The sequence below is a fragment of the Lycium barbarum genome, chromosome 1 (genome assembly GCF_019175385.1).
Source record: "Lycium barbarum isolate Lr01 chromosome 1, ASM1917538v2, whole genome shotgun sequence".
Taxonomy (NCBI): Eukaryota; Viridiplantae; Streptophyta; class Magnoliopsida; order Solanales; family Solanaceae; genus Lycium; species Lycium barbarum.
The window spans coordinates 162187051-162199732 of NC_083337.1; the positions used below are offsets into that span (position 1 = coordinate 162187051).

At 34.7% G+C, this 12682-nt stretch overlaps 1 protein-coding gene across 1 annotated transcript; it reads right to left on the reverse strand.

Annotated features, from left to right (window-relative positions):
* Positions 1-11404: 11404 nt before the first annotated feature.
* On the reverse strand, positions 11405-12065 carry LOC132603190 (large ribosomal subunit protein eL27). Its single transcript, XM_060316129.1, has one exon. The coding sequence runs from the start codon at positions 11991-11993 to the stop codon at positions 11586-11588; it is 408 nt and encodes a 135-aa protein (XP_060172112.1). The 5' UTR covers positions 11994-12065; the 3' UTR covers positions 11405-11585.
* Positions 12066-12682: the final 617 nt, after the last annotated feature.

Below are 12682 nucleotides of genomic sequence, written 5' to 3' on the forward strand. Positions count from 1 at the left end.
CGTCTGTTATCAGGCATGTAAACTACTAATGGCACTGCTTGTATTGCAGGGTTGTTACCTATTGTATTGTGTCGTGAGTTTAAATATATTATTTGTTTTGATTGTTAATTTTTTTTTTTTTTGGTATCGTATCCGTTAAACTCATGGTTCTGTAACGATGAAAAGTCTTATTTTGTTAACGACCGATTTGATGTGATTGTGTCGTTACCTTATTTTTTTCCTCATTTTCTCTTTACTTATTATCTAATAATTTTAATTTATCGTTTACCTAACTTTTTATAGTAGCTTTACCCCGCACTCTACTTTTGTTGTGGGTTTATCTTTCAAATTATTGATGCGTGACATTATGTAACGGGAAAATGGTATAACCTATTCAAACATTGTATTCATCAAAGCAATAGAGTAAAATATTACCAATAGATACAATCGATAGCAAAATTCGATTAATTCATGCTGGTTAGGGAAACTATAATGCCTCAACTGTTTTATTAGGTGAATACTAAAGAAAAATTTGTAATACAATTAATGAAAAAGGTTCAGATATACCTATAGTATTCAAAATAGGGGATATGTTTTTCTTTAATAATTTATTTCAGACATGCACTTGCCGCTAAATAGTTGGTCCAAGTTATACCATTAATTGAAGGGGAAAAAACATAAATAGCCACCTGTTACTTTTGATTACACCTCCTAACCTTAAACTTTTGTTCACAATAAATAGCCTTAAAAGTTATAGCCGCTTCAGTAAACCTAGTAAAAAAAGAAAGTTTTAACTAAAGCCATTAGCATTTCGTCCCCATTGATTTAGCTTTAATTATAGGAATACACTCTTACCAAATCTCTCTAGAAAAAACTTTTTCCTTTCTCTGCCATTGAAGATTTCTAATGTCTTTAAAACAGTTATTGGTGTGTTCTTTCATTTAGCAAAGAATAGTCTTCACTCAAAACAAGTGTTTCTGACATTTTTATTCCCTCTGCCATTGATATTTAAATTTTTTGTGTCTTTGAAAATCATTTTTTCATTGGTGTCAAATTTGAACTTTTATGTTCTTTGAAAAGCACTTTTAATTGATGAAATGTGTAGTCAAATATGCAAAAATTTCACAGATCCTTCTCTCTTTTTTTTTTTTTTTTTTTTTTTGAATAAGGCAAGATCAAGAGAAACAACTGAATTAAGAGAATACATACATTGTTTATACACTTTATACAAGGAATAAGCATTAGATAGCTGATGTATAATTATCATATAAATATGTGTATAATTAATGTATTTATTGATTATATGTGTATAACTAACGTATATACTAATTATACGCTTCTTATACATTCAAAATGTACCAGAAAAAAAAAAGAGAAAATATAAGTTGACAATGAACCAATATAGAGAAGCAGCGAGAAAACTTCGCAATATTCAGGGGTATACATTAACTATACATCAAATATGCATCCATTAGTTATATATCAAATAATATACATCGATTGTACATCAAATATGCATACATTGATAATACATAAAATGGTACCCGTCACTACCCATGAAGATCTTGTTTAAAAAGAGTCCTCAAACTTTGTATAAATTTTTGATTGATTTAGTTGATGAACGGTCTATGTTGAAAATTTAAGAAGGATTATAATAAAGAAAAAAAAAACGAGTAAATTGATAGAACAAAGAAGCCCGTTTAGATGGATTAGAATGGGAACAAAAGAAACTCATTTTCGATGGGTATCTTAACATAATCCCTAAAATTATGTTAATTTAAAATTTAACATTCCTATAATTTCTCCTACTACTAAAATGGCTAAAACCAGAAAACAGGGTGTGGAAATTGATTAAAATGGGTTAAAAAAATAAAATAGGGTTATTTTGAGTTTAAAATCAATATGGCCCGCTAATCAAGTAAATTATCCTTAATTGAACTTAAACCTCCAATTAACCCGATCAACATATTAATAAGCGAAAAAAGTCCAAATATATCAATAAAGTATACGAAATTGAGCAGATATGCCACTCACAAGTCACAATATATGAAAAAACAAATTGTCTTAAAAATGGTCTTTACAAAATTAATTAAAATAATAATTTAAAGGACAAATTAGGTATATAATTCATATTTGCATTATTAATAATTAGGTTAAAAGGGTTATAGCAAATAAAATTAAAATAAGAAAGACATGCATAATATATCATAAATCACAAAAAAAAAAAAAAAAAGAGTAAGTGTTACAAAGCCAAATTTGAGGGGAGATATATGTACTTATCTCTTTAAATTTTTTTTTGGCTGCAATGACTTTGTTAAAAACAAATCTACTTTGAATGACCTTGTCAATACAAAATTAATACTCCCTCCGTCCCATAATAAATGTTACTTTAGCTAAAAAAAATTGTCCCAAAATAAGTGTCACCTTATGAAACCAAGATATAAATTGACCAGTTTTTCCAATACTACCCTTAGACAATAAAGTAACATCTAAATGATGATTGAAAAAAGTCACATTATAACTTGGTATTGTTGAATTTCCATTGTCAAAAGGTTTACTTCTTGTGCATGCTCTAATCAAAAGGTAAAAGTAATTTATTTTTATTATATAGGGGTAATTTGGTAAACTTCACATTGCATTATTGATTTCTTAATATGCGTGTTTTTGACTAAGATAATACCTATTATGAGACGGAGGGAGTAATATATTAGTAGTAAGTTGTTCACTCTTTGAAAAGCATTTTTACTCTTGATAAGCGACCAATACAATTTACTATACGGGAAACAAGAAATTATATGATTACTCTGTTTAACAAAAAGTAGCTTTGTACTATATGGTGACCCGTCCAGTTGGACTGTTATTGTAGACAATTACAAAATACCTCTGGCATCATGACAAAGATAATAAATTAATTTGGCAAAGTTGAAATCCGTATCCCTTTGTATTTTTCTTCGCTTATTCATTCCGTTAACTTGTATTTTTTTAAGCTTTGAGGTGTTGGGAATAGATCTTTGTTTGGACATTGTTTAAAATCACTACAAAGATTTAAACAAGTAACACTTCTTTCATGTATGTTTTTTTGGTACGGTACGTCTCCAAGCAAGTGAAATAAAACAATCTTTCAAAATCAAATAATGGGAGCATATATATCAAAAACGCTTACATTAGAAGTATGAAATATTGGTGATCATTCTCGCATTTGCTCCTTGGAGTAAATCAATTTCTTTTATTGTTCAAATCAGCTCTAGAGGAGGCTCTCCCCTTGTGCATTAAGGGTTATTTGGTGAATTCATCTTGAAATTCAAGGGAGAATTGGATCAATGAGAAGCTATCAAAGTTGATCTGTTGAAAGACATCACTGACTTATGCCTACATTTGGAGTGGTAAATTTCCTCATAATTCCTAAACTGTTATAAAATAAAAACTATGAAATAAATACATAGAAGAAATATGTAGAGAGAATATCAGATTATATTTTTCCTTCACTTTCACTTCTACATATGGCCTTTATTTATAGAAGAAAATAAGTAGCTTAATGGCTAAGTAACTTAATGGTTAAGTAGCTTAATGGCTAAGCAACTTAATGGCTAAGCCATTTAGGTGGCTAAGTAACTTAATGGACAAACATACTCATAACACTCCCCCTTGGATGTCCATTAATTTGATGATGTGCCTCGTTAAAACCTTATTAGGAAAAACCCTGTGGGAAAAAGCCTCAATGAAGGAAAAAGAGTGCACATATCTAGTAATACACTTTGAGAGCTGCCTCATTAAAAACCTTATCAAGAAAACCCAATGGGACAAAACTTGGTTAAGGAAAAAAAAAAGTACAACGCGCATTTCACTCCCCCTGACGAAGACCAAGATTCAGATGTCGGAGTCTTTGCATTCCAATCTTGAATATCATCTTCTCAACAGTTGAAGTTGGCAAAGATTTAGTGAACAAATCTGCAAGATTGTCACTTGAACGGATTTGTTGCACATCAATATCACAATTCTTCTGGAGATCATGTGTGAAAAATAACTTTGGTGAAATGTGTTTCGTTCTATCTCCTTTTATGAAACCTCCTTTTAATTGAGCTATGCATGCAGCATTATCTTCATATAATACTGTGGGTATTTTTGTATCACACTTCAAGCCACATCTTTCTCTGATGAAATGTATCACTGATCTCAACCACACACATTCTCTACTTGCTTCATGAATAGCGATTATCTCAGCATGATTTGAAGAAGTAGCAACAATGGACTGCTTGGTCGATCGCCATGATATAGCAGTACCTCCGCATGTAAACAGATAGCCCGTTTGAGATCGAGTTTTATATGGATCAGATAAATAACCCGCATCTGCATAACCAATTAGATCTGTACTACCTTTGTTAGTATAAAACAGACCCATATCGCTAGTTCCCTTCAGATATCACAATATATGCTTAATCCCGTTCCAATGCCTCCGTGTAGGAGAAGAGCTATATCTTGCTAGCAAATTAACAGAAAATGCTATGTCAGGTCTTGTAGCATTAGCAAGATACATAAGTGCACCTATTGCACTAAGATATGGTACTTCAGGACCAAGTAGCTCTTCGTTTTCTTCCTGGGGTCGGAACGGATCTTTGCTTACTTCAAGTGAGCGAACAACCATAGGAGTACTTAAAGGATGCGCATTGTCCATGTAAAATCGTTTTAAAACTTTCTCAGTATAGGCAGATTGATGGATAAAGATCCCTTTAGCGAAATGTTCAATTTGCAGACCAAGACAGAGTTTTGTCTTTCCGAGATCTTTCATCTCAAATTCTTTCTTCAAATATTTAATCGCCTTTTGGAGCTCTTCTGGAGTTCCAATGAGATTTATGTCATCAACATAAACAACAAGTATAGTGAACCCTGATTTTGTTTTCTTAATAAAAACACATGGACAAATGGCGTCATTTATATATCCTTCATTTATCAAGTACTCACTTAGGCGATTATACCACATACGCCTTGATTGTTTTAAATCATATAATGATCTTTGTAATCTGATTGAATACATTTCCCGAGACTTTAAACCAAATGCTTCAGGCATTTTATATCCTTCAGGAATTTTCATATAAATTTCATTATCAAGTGAGCCATAAAGATAAGCTGTAACCACATCCATCAGATGTATTTCAAGGGTTTCATAGACAGCTAAACCGATGAGGTATCGAAATGTTATAGCATCCATAACTGGTGAATATGTTTCTTCATAGTCGACGCCGGGTCTTTGAGAGAATCCTTGTGCAACAAGGCGTGCTTTGTATCGCACAATTTCATTTCTCTCATTTCTTTTCCGTACAAAGACTCATTTGTGACCAACTGGTTTTACACCATTAGGCGTTTGGACTACAGGTCCAAAAACCTCACGTTTAGCAAGTGAATTCAATTCTGATTGAATTGCTTCTTGCCATTTTGGCCAATCATATCTTCGTCGACATTCTTCGACAGATTGAGGTTCCTGATCCTCACTGCCTTTTATAATATTTAGTGCAACATTATATGCAAAAACACTATTCACCACAATTTTTGAACGATTCAAGTTGCCCTCATCACCAGTAAAACTTAATGATAGTTATTTACTCACTGGAGTCTCGGGTTTGCTGATTTCTTCAGGAATATCATAATTAATCAGATCTTGAATCTCTTCATGAGATCCTTTCATAGTGTCATTCTGATCATTATTTGTATTTCTTTTTCTAGGATTTTTATCCTTGGAGCCCAATGGCCTACCACGCTTCAGGCGTGGATGAGATTCAGAGGCTATGACACTAGTAGATTGTCCCTTTGAAACATCAATTCGAATAGGCACATTCTCTGCAGGGACATGCGACTTAGTTATTCTTTTCAAATCAGTAAATCCGTCTGGCATTTGATTTGCTATTTTCTGTAAGTGGATGATCTTCTGGATCTCCTGCTCACATATAGGGGTACGTGGATCAAAACGAGATAGTGATGGAACTCTCCACGCAATTTCTCTTTTGATTTCTTTTCTCTCTCCCCCTAATTGTGGAATATTTGTTTCATCAAATCGACAATCTGCAAATCGGGCAGTGAATAAATCTCCTGTCAATGGCTCAAGATAGCGAATAATGGAGGGTGATTCAAACCCAACATATATTCCTAACCTTCTTTGGGGGCACATCTTAATGCGCTGTGGTGCTGCTACAGGCACATATACAGCACAGCCAAAGATTCGGAGATGAGCAATATTTGGTTTATGACCAAATACTAATTGTGACGGGGAGTATTTATTATAATGAGTCGGTCTAAGACGAATAAGAGATGCTGCATGTAAAATAGCATGACCCCAGACAGTTGTAGGCAACCGTGTTTTCATAAGTAATGGTCTTGCTATCAATTGCACACGCTTAATAAATGACTCAGCAAGGCCATTTTGGGTATGAACATGTGCTACAGGATGTTCAACCTTTATCCCAACTGATAAACAATAATCATCAAAAGCTTGGGATGTAAATTCTCCAACATTATCAAGACGTATAGCATTTATAGGATAATCTCGGAATTGTGCCCTTAAGCGTATTATTTGTGCCAATAATTTCGCAAACGCCAGGTTGCGAGACGATATGAGGCACACATGAGACCATCTCGAAGACGCATCTATTAGAACCATAAAATATCTGAATGACCCACAAGATGGGTGAATAGGTCCACATATGTCCCCATGTATACGATCTAGAAAAGCAGGGGATTCAATGTCAACTTTCATTTGTGATGGTCTGGTTATCAATTTGCCCTGATGACAAGCGACACATGAAAATTCACTACTTTCAAGAATCTTCAGGTTCTTAAGTGGATGCCCTTTTGAATTTTCAATAATTCGTCTCATCATTATTGATCCAGGATGACCCATTCGGTCATGCCAAAGCACAAAAGTTCCTGAATCGTTAAACTTCTGGTTTACGATTGAGTGTGCTTCCATTGTACTAATTTCTGCATAGTACAGGCCAGAAGACAAAGTTGGTAATTTCTCCAAAACATATTTCTGGCCGGAGACATTCTTTGTAATGATAAGATATTCATCATTTGTTTCATTTAATGTCTCGACGTGATACCCATTACGGCGGATATCTTTGAAACTCAACAAGTTTCTTGGGGATCTAAAAGAGAATAATGCATCTTCTATAACAAGTTTTGTACCCTTAGGTAGAAATATAGTAGCTCTTCCGGAGCCTTCAATTAATTTCGAATTGCCAGAAATTGTATTAATATTTCTCCTTTTCTACGCAAGTAAGAAAAGTATTTCTCATCTTTGAATATAGCATGCGTTGTTCCACTATCAATCACACAAATATCTTCATGATTGGTCATTGATCCAAATAATATTTGAGGATTTTCCATATATTCTTCAAAACGAAAGAATAGGCAAAGTAAACATCGAAGTAGATATTTTGATTAGACAAAGTATTACACACACTTTATTACATATATATGGAAACATAACCACATTAGCTAATACAAACGACATGTATGAAATATCTAAGTTAATACAGATCCATCACCGATCAGATGATCTATTTTCCCTTCAGGGAGTTCAAAGAAATCTGCCACTTCTAGATGCATGGGCTCAACATTATCTTCAGAAATAAAATTTGCTTCGACATCATTTTCTGCCTTTTTGAGGGAGGCTTGATACAGCTCAACTAGGTGTTTTGGCGTACGACAGGTACGTGACCAGTGCCCTTTTCCTCCACATCGGAAACATTTATTTTTTGAATTTTTCTTTTGCACAGCTTCATGCTTTTCATCCTTCCTTTTACACTGCTGGTGGTGAAGGGTATTATATGGTGCAAAACGAGAATCATGATTAAAATTCCTTCCTCGACCACGATCATGATCACGACTGGGGCCATGACCTCTTCCACGCCTAGAATGGTGAAAATTTGCCTCATTCACTTCAGCGAATGGGGCAGTACCAGTGGGTCGGCTTTCATGATTTTTCATTAATAATTCATTATGTTGTTCAGCCACTAGAAGATGTGAGATTAGATCAGAATATTTCTTGAATTTCATCTCTCGATATTGCTGCTGCAGGAGCATACTCGAGGCAGGAAAAGTGGAGAATGTTTTCTCCAGCATATCAAGATCAATAATATTTTTACCACATAATTTCAATTGAGAAATAATTTTAAACATAGTAGAATTGTATGCCTTAACAGATTTAAAATCTTGAAACCTTAAATGGAGCCAATCAAAACGTGCTTGTGGAAGTATGACCATTTTCAGGTGATCATATCTATCTTTCAGATCATTCCACAGCGTAAGAGGATCTTTAACCGTGAGATATTCCATTTTAAAATTCTCATCAAGATGATGGCGGAGGAATATCATTGCCTTAGCACGATTTTGGTTTGATGCCTTATTTTCATCTTTGACGGTGTCTTCCAGACCCATCGCATTAAGGTGAATCTCGGCATCAAGAATCCAAGACATATAGCTATTGCCGGATATATCTAAGGCTACAAATTCACGTCTAGAAAGATTTGCCATTAGTAAAGGAAAACAAAGAAATCAATACCTTCGAGGCTTGTAAAGTATTTACTCGATATGACAGAGTCTCGTGCTGATAACGTGTTATAAAATAAAAACTATGAAGTAAATACACAGAAGAAATATGTAGAGAGAATATCAGATTATATTTTTCCTTCACTTTCACTTCTACATACGGCCTCTATTTATAGAAGAAAATAAATAGCTTAATGGCTAAGCCATTTAGATGGCTAAGTAACTTAATGGACAAACCTCATAACAAAAACAAAGTTGTAGACTTGTAGTTGAGAACTTTTGGGCTTGACAATCCGTCAAGATTCTATTGAAATCATATTCTGTAGGGCAATTTGCAGAGGATTGCCATTCGGTGGGGGTGGTCTTTAATTTTTGCCCCTCAAATTGGAGGTCTTTAGTTTTTACCGTTTGCTAAAAATTCTTTAATTTTGGGTTCAAACTCCCGCCCAATCAAAAAAAATTTTTTAAAAAATCACAAGATAAAGTTTGAATTCACAAGGCAGAGTTTGACATGTTTCAAGTAAAGTTTGGCTTAAGGCAGAATTTTCAAAACTCTGCCTTGCAAATCCAAACCTCTACCTTTCGAAATTCCTTTAATTTTTTTACCAAGCTGGGCTTCGAATCCAGAAGCTCGAAGTATTAGAACAAAAATTAAAGACCACCAATTTGAGGGACAAAAATTAGAGACCACCCCAAAAGAAGGGCAATCCGCGCAAACAAATGTATTCTGCACTCTTCATACTTAGGAGGAGAAATATACTCTATGATCTGTGTACAAGTCAATTTCGAATATTATTTGCTTCTAATTTAGAAACTAGTTTAAGAATTCTTTTTATCTCTAGCCCAAAACATCTGGCTTATTAATTTCTTCAAAACCCCTACCCACTTGGTGGTTAGGGGTTACTCATGTTAATTTGCAAACCCACCATCTTTCTCCTTTTCAAAACAACAGCTTCCAACTAATTTGCCTTAACCAGAAATCAAAGGGAATAAAGGCCCTTTAATGAAAAGGATCCAACGACAAAATATAGCAACAATTGTGTTTGATTTTAGGTAGTTACCGATACGATTATTGATGCACATGTAAAGCTCATATTGGTGATTCAAATGAAGATTGATTTTGGTTGAGTAACCAGAATAGATAGAGGGGGTAATTTCAGGGAGGGGAGAACAAAAAAGGGATTATTGGAGAGAGACGAGCAAAATGCTCAATGGCATAAATCCTCAACACACAGCGAGGAAGAACTCGCTGGTCCAAGAAATAACCTGGAAAATTGTTACACGTAACACCCAAGTTGGAAATATATTTGGCACAGGTCGAAAACAAATCTAACATGGATTGGAATCTGGCCTGCTGTCGAGGTGTAATGCTAAATAAAGGTTTAGAAGTGCCTACAGTGAATAAGTTGGTTTTTTAACAAAAGAATTAGGGTTGGAAAGAAGCCAAAAAGTGAAGAAAATGTATATTGAGATATATAACCAAAGATATTCAGAGTTATGCATACTTAAGACCTATAATTCATAAAATAAAACTCGAAGAACAGTACCGAAACTTAAGGACATACAAGGAAGAAAGGGAGCAGCTCTACATATACCTGTACCCCAGGAAGATCTACATAACTATGCTATATTTTCACAAAGTAATTTCACATAAATTTGGAGAGGAAAAAGGATCTAGACAAAATTGACTTGATCCAGGCCTAGGAAGTATCATATGATAGTGTAAAAACAGTCCTTCCTATATTCTAAGAAAAATTATGCACATAAAAATTAAGGACTAGGAGTGCCGACGAGAAATAAGAGATACATAAGAGTTTTCCACAGTGGTGGCTTGTGACTTTACAAAGAGGACAAACCTTTCTATTTGTATATTATATAGTACCGATTAAGCCCAAAGAATGGAGTTTGAAGTTAAGACAGATTTAGATGACTAGCTCAAAAATTAGAGGGAACTTAACAAAGGACCAAGGTACGCCCGAAACAATGGAGGAATGAATGAACGATCTAAATTTCAAGTTGTGCATACGGTTTGAAAACTGGCATAAGACTCACCAATGAGGAGATAAGGTTGTCAACATTTGCCTTCCCCAGAGCCTGCCAGTTCACCTTCTAGGTCAACTTTGAAATCAAGAAATGGCATAGCTAAAAGGAAGCGAAGGATTCATAAAAGCACACCCCAATTAATTGAAAATCTGTTTTGTGTTTGAAGGGAATGAAAGAATTCATATAGCCAAATTGCCAAACCCAGCTTAGTATAGGAGAGGCTCATGGTAGGTAGATTGCTAGAGAATGATGAAATAACCACAAACTCTAAACACAAACAACCACTATTTTTAACTTGGTATCTGAATAATTCTCCTAAACAAAAAACTGCTACTATATTCTAAATAGCTTAAGCTGCAGTTAATCATGAGACGGTGCCCTATCTATGAAGAGTAAACAAAGAAAACAACAAAAGGTAGCCTGCATATTCTTTCCCATTGTGAAGCATCATTACAAGCAAACAAGGTAGACTACATAATCTATTGCACTAGAGGTAATTGCTTCAGGCCCTAATACAACACACTTACTAACAACTTAGCCATTTCCCAGAAAACTCATTTAGTAATTCTTAGAGCCTGTTTGGATGGGCTTTTGGCTTATTAGCATAAGTCATAAGATACTAAGGAGTCCTAACTTTTGGCTTATTTTTATTGTTTTGGCTTAAAAAGTTCTTAAAAGCACTAGTTTATCTTACCCAAACACTACAAAAGTGCTTAAAATCACCAACATATGTGCACTACGCATCAATACAGAAATCAGAGCATAGATATAGCAGCATCTAAATAATAGCCATTAAATAAATAGCCACGAGAATATAGAAAAGTAGCCTACTCAAACATCATAAACAAACCAGCATTAAACTGTAGATAACTGAAAGATGATTTAGAAATGATCCATCAAACAAAATAGTGCTGCAACAACAAAAAACAGCCTAATAGTATCTTAAAAATAAAAACATTCTGCATCAATATTACCATTTCATCAAAATCGGATTCAATCTTAAGCAGCAGAACATCATCAGCTTAGAACCTAAGCTTAGTGAAGAACCAACGATTTTTTCCAGTCTTGAACCTCTCCTCAAGCCTAGCCTTAGTTTCCTTAGCAGCAGTAACCTTCTTATCACGTGCTTGAAGTACATCCACATTCACCACATCCTTCAGATCCACATCAAGTGTGTAACGTGTCGGCATGATGTGTGTGTAATTCACCAACTTGATAAACGCCTTGACACGTGACTTCTTCGCTTGCTTTTTTGCTGAATCCTTACGAATCACCTTCTTCGGGTACTTGGAAATACCTGCAACCAAACAGTGACCATATGGCCTGTCACGTGTTCCTTCATCAAAGGCACGTATAATGACGGCTTTACGACCGGCATATTTGCCTTGAAGAAGGATCACTGCTTTGTTTGGCTTCAAAAACTTCACCATTTTCCCTCGCCGCCAAGGACTCTACCTCTCTCGCTCTCTTTTTTCTCTCTGTAAGGGCGGATGAAATGGAGTGTAAAACCCTAGGTTTTGCCTTTATAAAGGAAGGGTGGATTCTAAACCAAAGCCCTAGTTAGCTATTTCTTAATGGATTTGGCCCAATTTATTATTATTCAATTTGGGCTCGAACGAAATAAAACGATTTTGGGTTTGACAAAAACCAAAAGGCTGCAGGCTTGTTTTGACGGATAATTGATGCACGTGTCCCTTTTTTTTTTCTTATTATTCCATTTGGGCTTGGACGAAAAAATTGCACGGTTTTCCTTCAAATGGGCTGGTTTTTCTTTTATTTTTGCACTTCAATGTCAAACTTATGCTGCATAAGTTCTTTAAAGGTCGTGCATAACTTGTACATATTATGATAAGAAAATGTAAATTTATGTCTATTAAAGAATTGTTTGTCTTGACGGACAGAAATTAAACACCAACACAAAATAGGGAGAAAAGTGCAAATGACCTCAAACTTTGGGTTTGACAAAATAGGCCATCTCAAGCCTCATTGCGAGGCTTGTTTTTACGGCTAATTTATGCAATGTCCTTTTGAGGTCACCATTTAGATTTTGTCCGCCTTTTTATAAAAGTTTGCAAATAAAGTCCTCCAAACCCTATGTTTTGCATTATAAAGGAAGGGT